General features: G+C 43.7%; 1 protein-coding gene and 1 long non-coding RNA gene across 6 annotated transcripts in view; one reads left to right on the top strand and one right to left on the bottom strand.

Moving 5' to 3' along the window:
• Positions 1–16,863, bottom strand: part of TMEM164 (transmembrane protein 164) — a 79,386-nt gene extending 62,523 nt beyond the window's left edge. The window contains exons 1-4 of one of the 4 annotated variants that reach the window (XM_077309210.1): positions 16,658–16,863; positions 15,001–15,550; positions 6,495–6,544; positions 5,121–5,187 (exon numbers count right to left, since the gene is read on the bottom strand). In XM_077309210.1, coding sequence (XP_077165325.1) covers positions 5,121–5,187; positions 6,495–6,544; positions 15,001–15,366 — 483 coding nt within the window. In that variant the 5' untranslated portion in view covers positions 15,367–15,550; positions 16,658–16,863. Of the gene's footprint in view, positions 1–5,120; positions 5,188–6,494; positions 6,545–15,000; positions 15,551–16,634 lie in introns of all 4 variants that reach the window. The other 3 variants (XM_077309211.1, XM_077309209.1, XM_077309208.1) reach the window with 3 other exon arrangements.
• On the top strand, positions 16,566–20,234 carry LOC143823182 (uncharacterized). Of its 2 annotated transcripts, none has more exons than XR_013226405.1 (3): positions 16,566–16,637; positions 19,023–19,180; positions 19,699–20,234. It is a non-coding gene; the product is annotated as an uncharacterized LOC143823182 (long non-coding RNA). The 2 variants fall into 2 exon arrangements; XR_013226404.1 differs by lacking the exon at positions 16,566–16,637 and adding an exon at positions 17,012–17,104.
• Positions 20,235–21,472: the final 1,238 nt, after the last annotated feature.

Raw genomic sequence — 21,472 nt, 5'->3', positions numbered from 1 at the left:
AGTCTTGTCTGACTTGATGTTAAGTTGCTTCTTAAATCTGGGGTTGAGGTTTCCTCTTCCGAATGACTGCCTTGACTGATTCCAATTGCATCTTCTCACTCCTTGCTTAAAGCTAAATTACATCTTGGGCACAAGTGGAACAATTTCCAAAAAGGCCTTCTTTCTTTGTGTCTCAAAGTCCTCACAAGTGCCTTTTACTTGACCCTAGTCTCCACTGAAAAGGTCAATAAACGGATTGTGAAACTGAACACTGCAATTATTTTCAGTTTCATCCAACACCTTGTTCATTCCAGTCTGCTCAGTGGCTTCCAAGCCTTTCTAGTTAAAACAAAGAGACAAGTTTTGAGGGTTAGGAAGAATCCCGGAGGACTGGAAGAGAGCAAACGTTATTCCGATCTTCAAAAAAAGGAGGAAGGATGACCCGGGAAACTACAGACCAGTAATTCTAACCTCTGTTGTGGGGAAGATAATGGAGCAGATATTAAAGGGAGAAATCTGCAAACATCTGGAGGACAATTTGGTGATCCAAGGAAGTCAGCATGGATTTGTCTCCAACAGGTCCTGCCAGACCAACATGGTTTCCTTTTTTGACCAAGTAAAAGGTTTGCTGGATCGTGGAAATTCGGTTGATGTCGTTTACTTGGATTTTAGTAAAGCTTTTGATAAGGTTCCCCACGATGTTCTGATAAATTGAAGGACTGCAATCTGGATTTTCAGATACTTAGGTGGATAGGGAATTGGTTAGAGCAGTGGTCCCCAACCCCGGTCCGGGGACCGGGACCGGTCCGTAGATCATAGAATCATAGAATCATAGAATCATAGAGTTGGAAGGGGCCATACAGGCCATCTAGTCCAACCCCCTGCTCAACGCAGGATTAGCCCTAAGCATCCTAAAGCATCCAAGAAAAGTGTGTATCCAACCTTTGCTTGAAGACTGCCAGTGAGGGGGAGCTCACCACCTCCTTAGGCAGCCTATTCCACTGCTGAACTACTCTGACTGTGAAAAACTTTTTCCTGATATCTAGCCTATATCGTTGTAATTGAAGTTTAAACCCATTACTGCGTGTCCTTTCCTCTGCAGCCAGCAGAAACAGCATCCTGCCCTCCTCCAAGTGACAACCTTTCAAATACTTAAAGAGGGCTATCATGTCCCCTCTCAACCTCCTTTTCTCCAGGCTGAACATTCCCAAGTCCCTCAACCTATCTTCATAGGGCTTGGTCCCTTGGCCCCAGATCATCTTCGTCGCTCTCCTCTGTACCCTTTCAATTTTATCGATGTCCTTCTTGAAGTGAGGCCTCCAGAACTGCACACAGTACTCCAGGTGTGGTCTGACCAGTGCCGTATACAATGGGACTATGACATCTTGTGATTTTGATGTGATGCCTCTGTTGATACAGCCCAAAATGGCATTTGCCTTTTTTACCGCTGCATCACACTGCCTGCTCATGTTTAGTTTACAATCCACAAGTACCCCAAGGTCTCGTTCACACACAGTGCTACCTAGAAGCGTATCCCCCATCCAGTAGGCATGCTTTTCATTTTTCTGACCCAGATGCAGAACTTTACACTTATCTTTATTAAATTGCATCTTGTTCTCATTTTTCCATTGTGTTCAGATCTCGTTGAACTCTGTCTCTATCTTCCGGAGTATTTGCCAGTCCTCCCAATTTGGTGTCATCTGCAAACTTGATGAGTAGTCCCTCCACCCCCTCATCTAGATCATTAATAAATATGTTAAAAAGTACCGGGCCGAGCACCGAACCCTGAGGTACCCCGCTACTCACCTCTCTCCAGTCTGATGAAACACCATTGACAACAACTCTTTGAGTGCGGTTCTCTAACCAATTCCCTATCCACCTAACGATCTGAAAATCCAGATTGCAGTCCTTCAACTTATCCATCAGAACATCATGGGGAACCTTGTCAAAAGCTTTACTAAAATCCAAGTAAATGACATCAACCAAATTTCCCCGATCCAGCAAACCTGTTACTTGGTCAAAAAAGGAAACTAGGTTGGTCTGGCAGGACCTGTTGGAGACAAATCCATGCTGACTTCCTTGGATCACCAAATTGTCCTCCAGATGTTTGCAGATCGCTCCCTTTAATATCTGCTCCATTATCTTCCCCACAACAGAGGTCAGACTCACTGGTCTGTAGTTTCCCGGGTCATCCTTCCTCCCTTTTTTGAAGATCGGAATAACGTTTGCTCTTTTCCAGTCCTCCGGGACATCTCCAGTCCTTAAAGAGGTTCCGAAGATGATGGACAAGGGCTGTGCAAGTTCTCTGGAAAGTTCTTTGAGTACTCTCGGGTGCATTTCATCTGGACCAGGGGATTTGAACTCATCCAGTGCAGCTAAATGCCTCTCGACAACCTCTCTATCCATGTTAACCTGCCACCCAGACACTGTCCTTTGGCTACAGCCATCTCTAGATGTGCCTAAACACTTTGACCTGTGGGAAAAAACAGATGTAAAATAGGCACTAAGCCTTTCTGCTTTCTCTGCATCTTTCGTTAGAGTTTGTCCATCCGCACCCAACAGCGGTCCTATTGCCTCCTTTACTTTACGTTTGCTCCTCACGTAACTGAAAAATCTTTTCTTATTACAGTGGGCTTCCCTGGCCAATCTTAGCTCACTCTCAGCTTTGGCCTTTCTGATGATTGATCTACAGTGCCTAGTAACCTGTAGGTACTCTTCTTTAGAGCTCTGTCCTTCCCTCCATTTCCTGAACATTTTCCTTTTCTTTCTTAGTTCTTCTTGAAGTTCTCTGTTCATCCAAATAGGCTTCTTAGAGCTCCTGCAGTGTTTTCGTATTTCTGGAATAGTCATTGATTGAGCATGCAATAGCTCTTGTTTGAGTAGCGCCCACCCTTCACATGCTCCCTTCCCTTCCAGCATTCTCGTCCATGGTATGACACTCATCATGTCTCTGAGTTTATTAAAGTTTGCCCTACGAAAATCCAACATCCGCGTCTGGCTACAAGCTTCCTTGGCTCCCCATCTCAAAAGGAATTCTATGAGGACATGGTCACTTCCCCCTAGGGTCCCCACCTCCTTCACCTCATCCACCAACTCTTGCCTGTTGGTCAGTATTAAGTCCAGTATGGCTGAACCTCTTGTGGGTTCATCTACCATTTGATAAATGAAATTGTCAGCAAGGCAGGTCAGAAACTTGCATGACTGAGGACGCTTCGCAGAGTTTGTTTCCCAGCACACATCTGGGAAATTGAAGTCACCCATGATGACAAGGTCCTGCCGTTTGGATATTTTCTCAAGCTGCTCACAAAGTGCAGCATCCACATCCTCTCGTTGGTCAGGCGGTCGGTAGCAGACACCAACCACCACACTGTTTGTTTTCCCCTCGCTTATTTTCACCCAGATGCTTTCCACTGTAGATATGCTCTCCTTCACTAGAATTTCCTGACAGGTAAGCCCTTTCTTCACATACAGTGCCACTCCTCCACCTCTTCGATCTATTCTGTTTTTTCTGAACAGTTCTGAACAGTCGGTACCGGGCCGTGGCTCCTCCTCGTCCTCCTCCCCGGCTGCTGCCTCGGGGGCTGACCTGCCACTGTGCCGCTGGCTCACCTATGGTGCTCTCTCACGGCCACCATGGTTGGGGCTCCCCCTCGGCGTATCATTGCTAGCAGCACCTCCCATCGGGTGGTGGGAAGTCAGGGATGCTGGCAGGAAAGCAAGCGGAGCAGGAGCTCAGGGAGTGGCAGCAACGTCCCTCAGCAAAAGACAACCCCCCCCGGGCCTCAGCAAAATTGTCAAGTGTTGACTAGTCCCTGGTGATAAAAAGGTTGGGGACCACTGGGTTAAAGAACAGCACTCAAAGAGTTGTTGCCAATGGTGTTTCATCAGACTAGAGGGAGGCGAGTAGCGGGGTACCTCAGGGCTCGGTGCTCGGCCCAGTACTTTTTAACATATTTATTAATGATCTAGATGAGGGGGTGGAGGGACTACTCATCAAGTGTGCAGATGACACCAAATTGGGAGGACTGGCAAATACTCCAGAAGATAGAGACAGAGTTCAACGAGATCTGAACACAATGGGAAAAAAGGCCAATGAGAACAAGATGCAATTTAATAAAGATAAGTGTAAAGTTCTGCATCTGGGTCAGACAAAAGGATGTAGATAAAATTGAAAGGGTACCGACGAGAGCAACGAGGATGATCTGGGGCAAAGGGACCAAGCGCTATGAAGATAGGTTGAGGGACTTGGGAATGTTCAGCCTGGAGAAAAGGAGGTTGAGAAGGGACATGATAGCCCTCTAAGTATTTTAAAGGTTGTCACTTGGAAGAGGGCAGGAAGCTGTTCCCGCTGGCTGCAGAGAAAAGGACACGCAGTAATGGGTTTAAACTGCAACGATATAGGCTAGAGATCAGGAAAAAAAAATTCACAGTCAAAGTAGTTCAGCATTGGAATAGGCTGCCTAAGGAGTTGGTGAGCTCCCCCTCACTGGCAGTCTTCAAGCAAAGGTTGGATACACCCTTTTTTGGATGCTTTAGGACAGTGGTCCCCAACCTTTCTGAGGTTGGGGACCGGCAGGGCATCGGGGCGCGGCCCGTGGCCCGCGCGGGCCACGCCCACGCATCGGGCTGCGCCCGCGGGCTGCACCCACACATCGGGCCGCACCCGCGGGCCATGCCCGCGCATCGGGCCGCGCCCGCACGGGCGCAGCCGGCCCTGATTCCCTCTCCCCGCCCTCCCGCAGTAAGAAGCTTCCCGGGCCGCAAGCTTGCGGCCCGGGAAGTTTTTTACTGGGGGGGGGGGCGGGGAGAGGGAGCCGCGGCCCGGCGCCATGGCCTTCGCGGCCCGGCACCGGGCCGCCGCCCGCAGGTTGGGGACCACTGCTTTAGGATGCTTTGGGCTGATCCTGCGTTGAGCAGGAGGTTGGACTAGATGGCCTGTATGGTCCCTTCCAACTCTATGATTCTATGATTCCTTTGCTGTAATGTAAACCTGTGTGGCCAAAGATCATTATATTACATTCTGTAATACTGAGCGCCATAAATTGGAAATGCTTCAAGTCCAGTACAAATTTCAAGTATCTTTCCAGCAAGACTGTATACAAGGAAGTTTTTAGAAAGAACACAAAGCTTAGATTACTCACCAGTCGTGTGTTAACTACAGGAAAGAGCAATGCCAAGAGTGCCCCATTTAACATATGCATCTGCAACCTAATAAAGAATAAGTGGATTACTTTTACATTATAGATATTCACTTTTTTATCCTGAAAATGTAGCATTTTGTACATGTATTATACAGAGGTCACTGGAGCACATTTAACAAGGAGCCAGAGCCAATGGGCCGGAGCCCTTGAGCAAATTATACCGGGGAGGGTTCTTTGGCAGGCTTCATTGCTGCACTTTACAGTGGTTTTTTTAATCTCTCTAAAAACATTACTTATAATACTTATGCATTTTCAAACATACAAAATAGTTCCCAGTGTGGTTAACAACAATTTTAATATGCAATATTCTGTTCAGATTATTATTTTCCTACAGCACTTTAAGCAATATTATCTCAATATTAATTTTTGTCATTAAAATTATTTACTTTAAGAGTCATTCAACTATAATTAGCAATAATACTGGATCTCAAGATAAATCAATTAAAATGTAATTCTTTAATCAATGGCTTCTACATGTTTAAAAAGCATTAGCTCTGTAACTCTCTTCCCCAGGGAGATTAATTTATTCCCTTCTGTTGCCATCCTCTACCATCAGGTTTGGACTTCTTTTGTTTTGTTGGACATTGTCCTAGTGATCCCTCCTTCCTGATTAGTGCTTTAATTGCTGTTTTTATTACTTGTATACAGGTTTTAACTCAGTTTTTAATTTGTTTTAATGATTAATTAAAATTAAAAAGGGTTGATTTTAATTGTCTTAAAATGTGATTTTATCATGCAAGTTTTAAATTGTTAGCCAGCTTCGTGGCTCTTATGAGGGCAGAAAGGAAAGATATACATTTTGTTAATTAAAATAAATGTTAGCCATATAAATAGTTCACCAGGTAGAGCAACCACAACACAAAAACCATTTCAAGTAACCTCTGTCTCAAAGCAGCACTGGAAAAGCAAAGCCCTGAGATGCTCTCAGAGAAGCCTAGCCACAGAAAAACAAGCATGCCAGGAATCAGAATAATTGCCACACAATTACTAATACCTGGTGATATATTCTGTATTATACCTGTTGATTGACATGGTTTCAATACAACTTTCTAATGAAAATACGTACATATCTATTTATATACAGGGCTGCCAGGGCCTGGCTGGGGAGTGGATGATTCCGCTACCCCCAGTCAAATTAGCTGGCCAGGGAGAGGAAATTACCTGTTAATGAGGTTTAGACTGGCAATGCACCAACCTTGCCAGCCCCTCCCACTGCCAGTAAGCCTCCCCTACCCACAAGTACTTGTCAGGAAGAACCTGAAAGCCCTATTTATTTAATTTACATTTACATAAAGAACTCACTACAAGCATTACCTGAATACAACCAGAGCAAGCTGGCAGGGTGGACAGGCAAGCAGAAAAATCTGGAATATAAAAAAACAGATTCAGTCACTATGTTTTTCTACAGAGACTCAGACAAGTAGCTAAACTTCTTAAAAACTTCTTTGATAGTTTTTCCAAAGCAAAAGTTAGAATTCCCTCAATATGTAGTTATTTTTAACTTGCAGACAGTGGTTATTCAAAACATTTGACAACCTTCAAAGTAAATATGGTACAGTATTTGCTTTGTATTCAATTTGGTGATCATTAACAGAACATGTCCTATAATTTTGCTATAGTCACGTCATGAGGAAAATCTGGAAACTATGAAATATGCAATTCACTTAGGGCTTTTTAAGTATTCCTTTCTCCCTGTTCATTGCTCAATAACTGATTAACAGCAAAAAAAACAGTTTGGGTGTACATTGATGCATGCAATAATGCAATAATATGTAAATCAAAAAATCAAAAATTATTATGCATCCTGTTTATTATCCAGTCCCTGGAAACAAAAGGAAAAAATTATCTATAATGAATGCTGAACAGGATTCCGGTATAAGAAAGCCTGTTTCATAAGTTTCTTCAGCAGCATTAACCAAATATCAAGACAAGCTCTCAATGGCACCTGGCTCACAGTGGCTTGCGTCTCACCTCTTAACTGAACAACTATAGAAATTATAGAACAGCTATAGAAAAATATATCCTGTAGTTGCTCAGTTAAGAGGTGAGACACAAGCCGCTCTGAGCAACTACCTGGATTACTGCCAAGCTCATGCTCTTGCATGCCATACAAATAAATATCAAGCTACACTGATTTCCTCTAGTACAAATTTATGAAACAACTTGCATGTGATCACTTTATGAACTACTTTGGAACAAAGCTGTATTTATATGCCAGTATCTATCACATGTTTTAGTTTGGGAACATACAAGTAAGGAAGAATAATTTGCATTAACACAGTTTTCAAATGTTAAAGGCTCAATTTCCTAAAACGTAAAAAATACTTCAGCTTGTTGTGTTACATCTTTAACTCATCAGACGAGTGTTAATTTAATTTTAGCGATCCCTGATCATCTAGATTTGCTTTAGTTCACTATCATACTTCTGCAAGTCTGAGAGCATTAGATATTGTTAGTAAAACCTACTGTGCATTTCCTTTGCAGGTCAGTTTATTAAAGTGCTCTGGAAGACAGGAATGAAGCATTCTGTTCTTCAGCGCTCACCCCTTTTTTCAATTCAAAGCTTAGATTTGCAGGGTTTTTATCTCAGTAACTACAGTGGCTATTTGTTTTATGTTTCAATCTAGCTAGGGGTTTTGATCCATTTTTAAAAACTAAAGCCCACCTTTTGATTTTTGACTTTGCTGAACTTTTCAGATTGCTATACAGCTCTCTCTTGACCTGACAATGGTATTAGTGATCCAGGATGAACTCACTACAACCTTGTTGTATACTCTTTTGTGTAAGCTGTCGTGCTTAGTGTAAGAGCTATGACATTGAAAGGCATCTCTGTCTTCTTCCCTCCTACAGAGCTTAAGGCATAGATGCTGGTCTCTGGTTCAGGAAGGGGCAGTATTACAGATCCTCAAGGGACAATGCAGCTTCGCATTGAAGCGGTGAAAAGCTGCTTCATCAAAAAAGCACATGAATTAGATGCTTCCATTTGACACTTGACAGTTCAAAAAATTAAGATTGCAGATCTCTGAGCTATGATTAAGCATCAGGCTGTACTCCTGACATGTTGGGAATTCTAATTTTTCTAGGATGGCACAACAAAAAATGAATGCATTCAGTTGCAAATATAACAACCGGTAACAGTACGTTTAGAATTCCCAGAATGACAATGCACACCTCACATATGCTGAAGCCAATAAAACAATTCTGTTGCTGTTGTCAGCCATTCAGTCTTAGTGATCCAATGGCACAGACACTGCCACAATCCCCAACACCACACCACCTCCCTCAGCCACCTCCCTCAGCCAAATATTCTGGCCCAATTGCATCCAACCACAGTGCCTTCTGTCAGCCTGGTTTCCTTTTTCCACTGACCATTCCTAGCATAATTGTTTGATTCTTGTGGATCCAGAGATGGGTTTTTGAGCAACAGGCGAACTTGAGCGAATACTTGTGTGAAAGCATTTCTCGTGTCCCTTTTTGTAATTTTCTAACCGTTTGCAAGAGCCTCTTGGGGCGCAGAGTGGTAAGGCAGCCGTCTGAAAGCTTTGCCCATGAGGCTGGGAGTTCAATCCCAGCAGCCGGCTCAAGGTCGACTCAACCTTCCATCCTTCCGAGGTCGGTAAAATGAGTACCCAGCTTGCTTGCTGGGGGGTAAAATGGTAATGACTGGGGAAGGCACTGGCAAACCACCCCGTCTGCCATGAAAACGCTAGAGGGCGTCACCCCAAGGGTCAGACATGACTCGGTCCTTGCACAGGGGAGACCTTTACCTTTAACTGTTTGCATTTCTAATTCCAGTAAGTTTCACTATCTATTATTACTGCCCTTTGAAAATCCACATTTAATTTTCTTGCTTCCTCCCTTTTGCCTGCAGCTTTTGCTGCTCTTCTACATTCAGTTATTCTTATAGTTTCATCTGAGAGCCATTTTGATCTTTTTTCTGGCTTCTTGTGCAGTATGTGCTTAAATGCTGCTTCAACAACATTTGATTGAATTTCCTGCCACAATTCATCACACATCTTCTCTGTTGCATCCAATAGTGGAAATCAATTTTTCACCTCCACTGAATGTATGAGCGGAATTTCCAAAAGGATCTGTCAAGGGCTGGGTAAGTGGGCATTGATGTGACAAACAAGGATCAATATGGGCAAGTGTAAAGTAGTGCGTATTGGAACCAAAGAGCCTAACCAAATACCTATGCTGACAGTAACTGATCAGGAGAGAATCAGAGTCCAGTAGCATCTTTAAAACCAACAAAGATTTATTCAGGGCGTGAGCTTTCGAGTGCAAGCACTCTTCATCCGACTAAGAACTCCTTATATGACCGTGGGAATATATAGCAAAAATTAATTCTGTTACATTAGTAAACCGAGTCACAAATCCAAATACAGCCAATGATAATTCTTTGCCAGAACAGCCAATCAATTCCCTTTAAATTCAGTTGTTATTCACACAAACATAAGAGAAATAAAACTGTCTGTGAAAGTGATCAAAGGCTATCACATCACCATATGTTACTTGCCCCATCTGTTCCCATACCAGTGTGAAACATTCTTACAAGGTAATTGCTGGTAACTATCTTATCCCAAGGCCAGGGAATAAACTCAACGTACCATAACATTACCATTACTTTACAGTCACATTATCACAGTATCACAAATAAAATAAGTTGTGAGGAATAAGTTGTGAGAGAGATCTTGGAGTCATCTGTCCCCATAATAACAGTTGGGTGATGTGTAGACAATGCAGACAATGCCATAGCCCGATACTAAATAAGCTGTCACATGCTGAACCTAAATGACTAAAGGCAACATTGAGGTGGTTATTTACTGAGAAGGTGTGTTTCTCATTCAGATGGGTAAAGATTAGACCAGGGGTAGTCAAACTGCGGCCCTCCAGATGTCCATGGACTACAATTCCCAGGAGCCCCTGCCAGCGAATGCTGGCAGGGGGCTCCTGGGAATTGTAGTCCATGGACATCTGGAGGGCCGCAGTTTGACTACCCCTGGATTAGACAGTGATCAACCGCAGAATAACCCTGATGGAAACCCCCTTGTTCCTCACACAGGATTCATGACTCTTCAGCTAAATAAACAGTCATTAAATAACTAACAGGCTAGTTTGACGAAAAGGTATTCATTGAAAAGAAAAGTACTATCCCAGCATTTTTCTGCCTTACACTAGCTTATCTCAAACATACAAAAGTGTATCTGGAGAGCCACTGGTGGCAAGCCCTGACAGCACCGCAGCACTGTCACACCCTTGTAACCATTACACTAGTGGTGGCTGGAGCAGAATAGCACTTAACCTCCCAAACCCCTCCAGAACCCCAGTACCAGCAATAATATTACACTAGCAAAAACCCTGGTGTAGCTCATGGAAGGAAAATAATTCTGTTCACTTCTCCAAGCTGAGGTGGAAAGATAATGTCCCCCACACAGGTAAGTAAGGGCAGGGGAATCCTAGCTCCCATTCCGGAAGGTGACTGCTGTCCCCTCTCTCTGGTTGCACATCTGTGCCTATATATTCATATGTTTTTAGTATATATTTTTATTTTATATTATTATTATCAAATAACAACTCCTGTTAAGTAACATGCAATTAAGCCTCTGTTTAAAGGGCAGGGCATTTTTTTCTCTCCGGACCATTGTCGACCCTGCTTGTTGTTGCACCCTGAGGAGTATTCCCACACAGGAAAAATCACACCACAGAGCTCTCGTCAGCAATTCAACTAGGAAAACCAAATTAGAAATGGACACCCATGTCTGCCATTGTACATGTTTTATCCTCTGTATCACTGCCACACTAGCTGCTTAGAAATAACAGAGGCCCTAAATATATATTTTATATATTTTTTTTATTTAAATCCATTTTCAGTTCATGTTACAGTCAACCCATTCAGTATAATCCAGGCAGTTACTTAGCACACTACCAGTGTATGATTAGCCATCTAAAAAGCCACAGAAAGACTGTCAATATCTATCCATCAAGATGACAGAAACAGACATTTGCACTTTTTGATGTATTGATGGCTTACTAAAAATTTCTAGCAACCTCAAAACAGGTCCTCAAAGATACTTAAAGCAATCCTAAACAGGACTGTTCAGAATTAAACTCAGGTCTACTCAATGGGACTCACACCTTGGAAGCCATTCTGACAATTGCACAGTAAAACATATGCCTCTTGGGAGGGGGGGAAGCAAAAATAAAGAATACCCACATTTCTCTCTCTTGTTTATTTGCCCTAAGCATATCTTTGTAGATATAGCAATATTAATCATCTGCGGTATACAAATGATCAAGAGGAGGCAATGCACAGAACTGAACCTGCCTGGTTGCCTGAAGGCAAGTAAATATTTGGATAGTTAAGTACATAGCTGAAGATGGATTATAACAGAGAGAGTGATGAAACTGACTGGATAATCTTGAGCTAGTTTCGCTGTCTCTCTCACTCAGTCTAATCTACCCCACAGAGCAATGTGGGAATAAAATGGGAAAAAAGCAAAGCATGTAGAAGGAAGCTCTGTAGAAGGAAGTCAAGATAATAAAAAGGTAATAAATAAATGAAATGTTTTTAGCCCTAGCTGAAATGTGCAGAAGGATCTAATATACTTGCCCAAAATCTCAATCACAGCATAACATATTTCATTACTTGTGGAGTGCAAATGGATGGGCTTTGCATTTCCAGTGATATGGAGTGGCTTTGCATTTCCAGTGATATCTTACATTTGCTTCTTGATCCCAGAACACACTTGTAACTTGAGACTGTTGGATATGGCAGAGTGTGTTGTCCGGAATCACGGACAGAGGGTAGCATTCGGAGAGAACACATCAAACCGTCACCAACAGGCTTGCAGAGTCCCCAAGGGGCAGTTCACTCTCCAGTACTATTCAACATCTTGATGCGCCCTCTGCTCAACTGGTGAGGTTTGGGCTGGGTTGCCACCAACATGCAGATGACACCTAGCTCTTCCCCCTGATGGATGGCTGCCCTGACTCTCCCCCAGAAACATTAGCCAGCTGCCTGGAAGCAGTGATGAGGTGGCTCAAGAGTCCTCTGAAGCTTGGTAGCACAACTTGGAGTCGTTGCTAATCCGAACGGGAATGCTCAGTACTTTTAGTGTGTTTTGTTCACACAGAATCTTGGAAATCTCTGTGGGAGATAAATGAGGACATGGAGATAAGCCTCCTTGAGATCCATTGATGTTAAACATTTGTCCTGTTGTAATGATTCCACTATTGATTTCAGGGTCTCCCTCCTGAACTTCCATAGTTCTTTAGTTATGCGCTGGACCAGTTTGAATTGTTATACTCTGTTACTTCTGAACTATTTAATGTTTAATGTTAATATTATTATTATTATGAAAAACTCTTCCATGTACTGTTTTTTATGTTTTATGTAATCTGTCCTGAGCCTCAGGGGAGGGTGGTATATAAATACAATAAATAAATAAAGGTGGTAAATAAAGGTGCTAATAGTTCAGTTAGATAATTACTTAGGCCACTCTTCTTCTCTTTCTTTACAAAATTGTTTATCTTAATAAAACTATTTTTTCTCTTAATCAGCCTTCTGCATAACTCCTCTTTGCATCTTTAAATTCTGCCAACACTATTTCATTTCCCCTCTGCATTTATATATGTATAAACAGACGGGTTAAATAGCTCACAGCCAATTAAACCTACCAGCTGATGGGTAAACCCACCCTGTTCAGCTGTTTGGTTTAAATGGCTTGGAAAAGCCAAACTGGACAAAAGACTGGTAAATGTTCGGGAAAGCTGCCTTCCTATAATATCAGTTAGGGGGCTCCCAACTGGTTCAAGTACATGATGAATTTTTATTTGTGAACTATTTAATTCCCTTCCCTAGCCATATTGCCATAAATTCTGTCTCAAAAATTCTTAGTTACAAATCTAAATTGACAGTTGACTGAAGTGCTTACTAATTGAAGCTAAATATTGAAACAACATACCCTATATTCATTCTTAAAAGAATCTTACTGCTTGAAATCTGGCTCCAAAAGAGACGGGCGGATCCAACCAGTCTGCTTTCATTATTTCAAATTGGGTTATCGAGATGGTACAAGAAATACTTATGGAAATGCACAAGCTTTAAGCATTGTCATATGCCCTCTGTAACACACAAGTCAGACCATGAAATTCTCCAGCAAACAGGCACCTACAAATTTCGTCTAGCTAAAATTTTTATCCATCGCTAAAAAGGCCTCATCCCAAGTGAAAATGAATGTCTAGATCAGGAGTCAGGAAGCTTTAACACAAATGCCATATAGTAGCACACCACACCACTTTCGTTAAATGCACCAATTCCTTCACCCCGTCCCAAAAGCAGGGGTGTAGTTTATACATCTTTCTGGTCCCTTCCCCAGTGAGTGCATACAGCCCCAAATCAACTACTGGCTAATGCTCATGAAGCAGTTGTTGCTTCCAGCAGATCTGTGATAGTCAAAACAGTTGAAGTTCAAGTTATACACCAGCAATAACAGCCTCTCTTCTGATATGAGCCCCGATAGCAACTTTGATCAGCATCTACTAATTATCCCACACCCTGCTATGGACTCCCAGGCATTCTTGGTAGCAATTCCAGCCCTATGGAAGAAATCAGAAAGGGCCCATTTATACTGTAATTACACAAGGGCTTTAAATCAGAAAATTATGAGAGAGCCTTCAGATTCCCGACAGCCTCTATAGCAGCAGTTCTCAACCTGGGCCCCCCTTAGGGGATCAAATGACCCTTTCACAGGGGTCGTGGCAGAGTAAGCAGCTTGGCCGGTGTGGGGGGGGGCACTGTTGCTGCTCCTCCTGAAGGCTCTCGCCAATTTATATACAATTTATATACCATCATGAACGGACCTTCACACCATTGGTCAGTTTCGGATTAATTTCTGTGAAAGGACACTTGCACAGTTTTATGGTTGGGGGTCACCACAACATGAGAAACTGTATTTAATGGTTGCGGCATCAGAAAGGTTGAGAACCACTGCTCTATAGTTATTAGTGGCCGGAATCTCTTATAGATATTAAGAAGGGCTTTGATGGAAACTGTAGTTTTAATAATTTGATGTTTTACATTTGTGTGTGTTTTATATGGCTATTCATTGCTATCTACTTGTCAGGGGAAAAGATACACTTACAAATGTAATACAAATCAAGTATTAAATGCAATCAATTAGTGCATTGTTAGGATTCGGAGCCTACTTTATTGCATGAGCCATTCCTAATTCTCTTTGTAGAAGTTTAGATGTTTCACAAAGTCAAAACTAAGAAACAGACACCCATATTATGTGAAGTATATACTACATTCAGGAAGGGCAGGCTATAAAAATAAAGTTGTTGTTCTTGTCAAAGTAAATAAGTCCCTATCCTGGTATTTATTTTATTTATTTTTGCATTCTGTATGAATGTGAATAGAGGGTATTCTTGTCCCTGGAACTTACAGCAAGTATTTCCAATACAGATGGTTAAAGTGAACTAAAGGTTGGGTTTAGGTGAGGATAGGACCTGTTATAAAGAGCCTCTTGTGATGCAGGGTGGTAAGGCAGCCAACATGCTGTCTGAAGCTCTGACCATGAGGATGGGAGTTCCATCCCAGCAGCCGGCTCAAGGTTGACTCAGCCTTCTATCGTTCCAAGGTCGGTAAAATGAGTGCCCAGCTTGCTGGGGGGTAAACGCTAATTACTGGGGAAGGGAATGGCAAACCACCCTGCATTGAGTCTGCCAAGAAAATGCTAGAGGGCGTCCCAAGGGTCAGACATGACTTAGTGCTTGCACAGGGGATACCTTTAGGACCTGTTATAGAGTTCCTTACCTGCAAAATAGTGACCACATGACAGGGATTCATTAAGTAGATGACAGTCTTGGATGCAAACTTGAAGCCCAATTCCAATCCAAAAGTGAGGCAGAGGGATACTAATAAGAGGTTTTTCCCCAAGCTTTCCTCCTTGTTCCGAGACTGAGCCAGCAGATTTCCCACCTCCTTGGAGTGGGATCGTTTAATCCTTTGCAGCGATACCACGATTTCCAGAATTCCCACACTTAAAAAAATTAGGCTCTCCACCAGACGTTGTTGCCATGGGAGGAAGGCAGCACATTCAGGACCACCGTTACCTTCAAAGCTTGGATCCACTCCACCATACACCCAGTCCAGAAAGTTGGAGAAACTGTAACGTCTCATGGCTTAGAACTGTTATCTTCCTCTCCTGTACTGCACTGTGATCTCGAAGAGTTCAAAGATAATATACTGGCTGGGTGATGAAACATGAAACACCAGAGTGTCCTTATGACCAGATCCACACCCTCTCTCCTCAGGCAGCTAACCTCTTGCTCTCACCAAGTGCTCAGATGAAAAGAAACTCCACCTGAAGAAAGAACATAACGTTATAGAAACTGGATAAGGACAGATGTATATTAGATTGGGTCTGCTGCTCAGAGAGCTGAGAGCTCTCCACACATCCTTTCTTTACAATCTCTGCCCATCAGACATACTGTAAACAGAACCAAGCTAGGGCATATGTAGAACCTGTGTGTCTGTATGAGCACTGCGGTTCTAGTTACAATATATTTATTTTTATCACTTATACCCCATCTTTCTCTCAAAGACTAAAAGTGGCTTTCGTCATTCTCCGTTCTCCATTTTATCCAACAAGTAGGTTAGCTGAGAGTGTGGCTGACCCAAGTGGGTTTCCAAGGCAGAGTGGAGAGACTCTTGTCTAACACCGACTACTACACTACAGGCCTTCAATGTGTATGCATACATAGATACATACAAATGGCACAAACGTGTGAGAGACGGTGCATGTTCAGATAAACACCACACCAGATTGCTGGTTACATGACACTTGATGAGTAGGGTAACAGATTCAGGTGGGTAGCTGTGTCGGTCTGAACAACAAAACCAAGTCTGAATCCAGTGGACCCTTTAAGACCAACAGAGTTTAATGTTGCTTAGAGCTTTGGTGTGTATGCACACTTTGTTATCTCACAGTATAGGTGCATGCATGCCCAGCTTTCTTTCTTTCTTTCTTTCTTTCTTTCTTTCTTTCTTTCTTTCTTTCTTTCTTTCCCACGAGTCTTAACTGACTTATGGCGACCCCACTCGGTTCTCAAAGCAGGAGACCCTGCTGCAACCCCGGGCTTTCTTGCCTGGTCTCCCACCCAAACGCCTAGCGGGCCCTGCTCAGCTCCGCCCTCGGGACATCCAGCAGGGCCCGTGCTTTTGCAGCTGGATTTCCCCGAGCAAAGCGGGGGGGGCGGCGGGGGGGGACCCGACTTCTGAAGCGCATCGGAAGTGCCTGCACGCAGGGTGCAGCGCGTGCGGAAGGGGCCCCTCGCCCACCCTCCAGCTTCCCCTCCAGCTTGCCTTTCCTCCGCGCGCTCCCCACCGCAGACTGTCGCCCACCGCCCTCGGGCACGAGATCGCCGCGGCCCTGACGCCACCCCTACCAGGTCGGCCAGCCCCCACGCACCTCCACGGCCAGCGCCGCCTGCCCGACTCGCCTTGACGCGTCTCCGCCGCCAGCAACGCCCGGCGGCTCCGGCTTCCCCCAGAGCCGCGGAGGGAGGCGGCAGGAGGCCCGCTTCCCTCCGCCCCGAGCGCGTCACGGCCCTGCCCCGGCCCCGGCCCCGGCCCCGCCTCGAGGGGAAGCCCGGCCGCGCTCGCCTCAGCCCTGGCGGCGGGAGGAGGGCGAGGCGCTACCTCAGGGCAGGGCAGGGCGAGCGCGGCCTTCCCGCCCGCCTCGGGGTCCCCGGCGGAACCGCCCGAGCGGCCTCCTCGCCCCCGGCCGACGTGCCCGCTGCAGGCCGAGAAATGGATGAGGCGGCCCGGATTGGCTGCGCGGCGCTGCCCGGCCCGCCTCTGCGAAGGCGGCTCCAGCCCGTCCTGCCGCGCGGCCCGGCTTCCCGCCTTCGCCGAGGTGCCAACCTCCCGGCGGGGCGCTTGTTGAGCCTTGGCTTCAGGATTGGCTGCTGGGCGGGCGGGCGGGATGGGAATTAATAGGGATGCCAGTAGATCCCCCTGAAACAGGGGGAGTCAAGCTGTGGTCCTCCAGATGTCCATGGACTACAGTTCCCATGAGCCCCTGCCAGCGAACGCTGGCAGGGGCTCATGGGAACTGTAGTCCATGGACATCTGGAGGACCACAGCTTGACTACCCCTGCCCTGAAAGATCAAGCGCCGCAGGGGAAACCCGGAGGGCCAGCGGGACCTGTACGGCCTTCCAAGTGTTAGTCAACCTGTTGGCTTTCCTGAGCAGGCACATGGCCGCTGGCACCTGGAATAAAGCTTTGTTGGCAGGAGAGACTTGGGGTCCAATGGCATCTGCAAGACCTACCAAGTTTTAATCAATGTAGAAGATTTCATGGGCATGCCGTATGGGAGAGCGGTACAGAAATCTTTAAACCGCTCCTGCGGAGCGGTAGAAATAAAGCAGTAAGGACTAAAGGGGAGGAGAATGGGTGGGCCCTGTCCATGAGACAAACTCGGAGGGCCCAATCAGAGACGTGGCGTCTCTGCTCCTTTCCTGGCCCGGGGTCCCTTCATGCTGGGGGAAAGGAGCGGGGACGGGCCTGCTCCTTTCCCCGCAATGAGGCTGCGGCCTCGGGGGGGGGGGGGGCTCGAAAAGGCTTCGTTCCGGGGAAAGGAGCAGGTCCGCCGTGTCACTGATGCGCCAAACTTCCTCCTTTCCCAAGGAGCTAGTGCCGGCTGTTTTGGGACTGCAGGGGGATTTAAATCTAGTCTAATAAAATGCACAGCATCACTTGTATATCTTGAATAAAGCTTTTTTGGTCTCAGGTGCGGCTGGACTCAGACTTTGCTGAACTGAGAGATCGGCAGGCCTAGAGAAAGGGGTGGCTTCAGACAGCAATAAATATTTAACAAATTTAAAAAATATATAAAAATTAATTAATTCCCACCAATTCGGGAAACCCTTCCAGGACTGTCAAGAAACCCTGGGGTTTCACAAAACCCTGTTTGAGAAAGCCTGCCTTAAAGTGGTCTGCAAGGAGAAGAGGCATTAAACTTGTCAAATCTACCTGGAAATTGGATAAAATGGGGATGATGTATAAAAGGATGTTTGAATCCAGCTCTCTGAGATCCTAGGACAACTTTCCAAATGTGTGCATTGCTAGCACGTTAAAACTGCAGAATAAATTATCAATATTTAATCAAACCATTAAAAACGAATACCTGTCTATAGAGAGGAAGCCTTCTGTGGATAACCAATATTGTGTTTTTATTAATATGCATGGCTTTTTGTATAAATCAACCTTGAAGGAGTTTTGTTTTCTGTATTCCATGGAAAGTTCTGACTGTAACTTCCCTTTATTTTTTTCAAGATAAAACAAAGAATTGCCTTTTGCCTATTAGCTATTATAACCAAACTATTGATTGGCTAAGTCATCATTATTATTCTCAGAAAGTTAGAATTCCTTCCTATAGAAAAAATAATCTTGCCATCATAGTCTACAAATCAGAAATATTAACAAGCTAACTGAAATGTTCTGGACACTGCTAAAATCACAGTGGAGCTGCTGTTTTCTCCTTGTTTTGCTTTGCCTCTCACTGGGTAAAGAATAACCTCCCAATGAACCTGTGTAAACATTCATATCTTGTGTCAATAGCTCAGCAATCCTCCAAAGGCTATAGACCCCCTTGGTATGAGATGAATCTACCTTTACTTTCCCTTTTATCTGACCTGAGATGAGAATGCCTCTCTGCACCTTTTGTCGCATTTTTGAAGCTATCATAATCTCCTGAAAGCACTTAAGGTTAATTGACAGATAAGACCATTCTAACAGTTAACAACTCACTCAATCTCCCATTGATTTCAGCCCTCTTTAGCAAATGGATACAAATTTATTCTGAAGTCTCCTGATGGAAGACAGCCATGGAATCCTGCCATACCAGTTGTTTTGGAATTTCGCCATCAAAATAAGTGTGCCCAGTTCCAGAGGAAGAACCTTTTCAACAGTTGTGATTCTCCTTTAGCGTATCCAAATCATTTTCATTACCATTAATAATATATATGAAAAAATATTAAATATGAACACTGGCAGATATTTAGGTTGTCACACAAGAATGCTAATGAATACAGTTTATTAACAAATTAGAAGGTATTGTCTGGAATACCAGAAAACTGATATATAAAATTATAGATATGCAATTTGATATGAAGTGGGTTGAGCTAAAATGGAGTGACTGGTTTAAACTCACCCAATGAGTTTGATGGCAGAATGGGGGAATTTGAACCTAGACTTACTACTATGGAAACATGGGATTTTTTTTCCAGCTATGCATCTCAGCACCTTTTTTTGCAAGTGGTGATGTAAAGCACCATCAAGTGGCTCTGTAGAATCAGGGAGACTAAAAGTTAAATGGAATTGGTAGATAAATAATGATATAAATGAGTGGATTAATTCAGAGCACGGCATAGAGGTGTACTACAGATTTTTAAGAAAATTAGACAATAGTTTTGACATCCTTAATGTATATAACAAACTCATTCAGACTCTGAAACCACTACTATCTAGGCCTGGCTCAACCTCCACTGCGGTAAAGGTACCCTCAAGAAAGTGGTTTGATCATCAGGATTGTATAAATGCTAAGAAAGATCTTCTTTTATCCTTTGCTGCTTTCAAAGCTAAGCCATCTCACCTTGCTAAATTAGAAGATATAGAAAAAAAGAGAGGCTACAAATCTCTTTTAAGGAACAAAAAGAGAGCAGCAGTCCATGAGAATTGGGCATCTATCATTAGATCTGTCAAGAACAAGGACTCTGTGGGCTTCTGGAGATTAACATCTACCTGCTCTGACTTTGCAATAAGTCATATGGCAAATACAATCACAGCTGAGACTTGGGAACTTTATTTCGCTAGCCTGTAAAGTGAACATCAATTACATACTCCACTAGATTTTCCAACTAATTGTTTACCACAATGGCCACCAGTAGCATCTCAAGAAATTAAACAATTCTACAATTAAAGAGTGGGAAAGCACCAGGCAGTGACTTCATCCCTCCAGACTTATTGAAATCAAACGTAGATTGGTGGGCCCCAATTTTAGCCCTCTTGACCAGACAGCTTAGATTCCCCAAGTCTTGCAGTCATAGTTCCCATCTTTAAGAAAGGCAGTAGAGAAGAACCAGCCAATTATAGACCCATAAGTCTCCTTAACATAATCAGTAAATTATATTCTAAACACCTAAACATTGTGTGATTGGCTTAATCAAGAAGGTTTCTTAGAAGAAGAACAGGCCGGCTTTAGACATGGCAGATCAGTTATGGATCATTGTTTAGTCTTACAGCACTTAATTGACAAGTATGTGCATTCTGGTAAGAGATCACTTTTTGTGGCCTTTGTTGACTTTAAATCTGCATTCGATTCAATATCTAGAGATCTTCTATGGTCAAAATTATCCAACTCAACAATTGATAAACAGCTTTTGCTATTACTTTATAAACTTCACAAAAATACAAGTCTTCATGTCAGATTCAGCCCAGAGGGTCATCTCAATCCCTACACAGAAAGGTGTAAGACAGGGCTGTATTCTGGTTCCTTTTTTATTTAATATCTATATTTAATATCTATATTGATGCATTAATGAAACATCTAAAGAACTCAGACATTCATGCCCCTAAACCTGCAGACAAAAGGTTACCCATACTTATGTATGCTGATGATGCAGTAATTCTCACAGACCAGAATAGGCCTGAAAAGGGCTTTGGAAGTTTTGGCTTTGCATTGCCAGGAGGAACACCAAGTTATCAATTATACCAAAACAAAAATTATGTGCTTTAACAACAGGGCAAAATATTTTACTTGGCATATTGAACAACATCTTATTGAGCAAGTTAAATGCTTCAAATATCTTGGTGTGATCTTCCAGTATAACGGAAAGCAAACTGCTCATATTCACTCAGTAGCTAACGCTGCTCAGAAGAGTGCAGCGGCTATCTTAAGATTCTATCGAACTAAGGGTGGTGGCTTCATTCCTGCTGCAATCAAACTGTTTTCAGCCGAATCACTGGCTTAACTTACATATGGTGCCCTGAAGAAAGAAGACAGGAGGAGAATAGATGCTTTCGAATTACGGTGTTGGAGATGAATGCTGCAAATACCATGCAAATCCCCTTGACTGCCAAAGTTACCAATAAGATTTAGAGAGGAGCAAACCTTCTGTGTCATTAGAAGGCAAGATATTATAGCCAAAGCTCACTTACTTTAGATACTTTATGCGATCAAACTCATTGGCGAAATCATTAATGCTCGGCATGGTCAGCAG

The sequence above is a fragment of the Paroedura picta genome, chromosome 13, assembly GCF_049243985.1.
Source record: "Paroedura picta isolate Pp20150507F chromosome 13, Ppicta_v3.0, whole genome shotgun sequence".
Taxonomy (NCBI): domain Eukaryota; kingdom Metazoa; phylum Chordata; class Lepidosauria; order Squamata; family Gekkonidae; genus Paroedura; species Paroedura picta.
The sequence above is the reverse complement of the archived record's forward strand: the minus strand, read 5'-3'. Positions and strand labels throughout refer to the sequence as shown.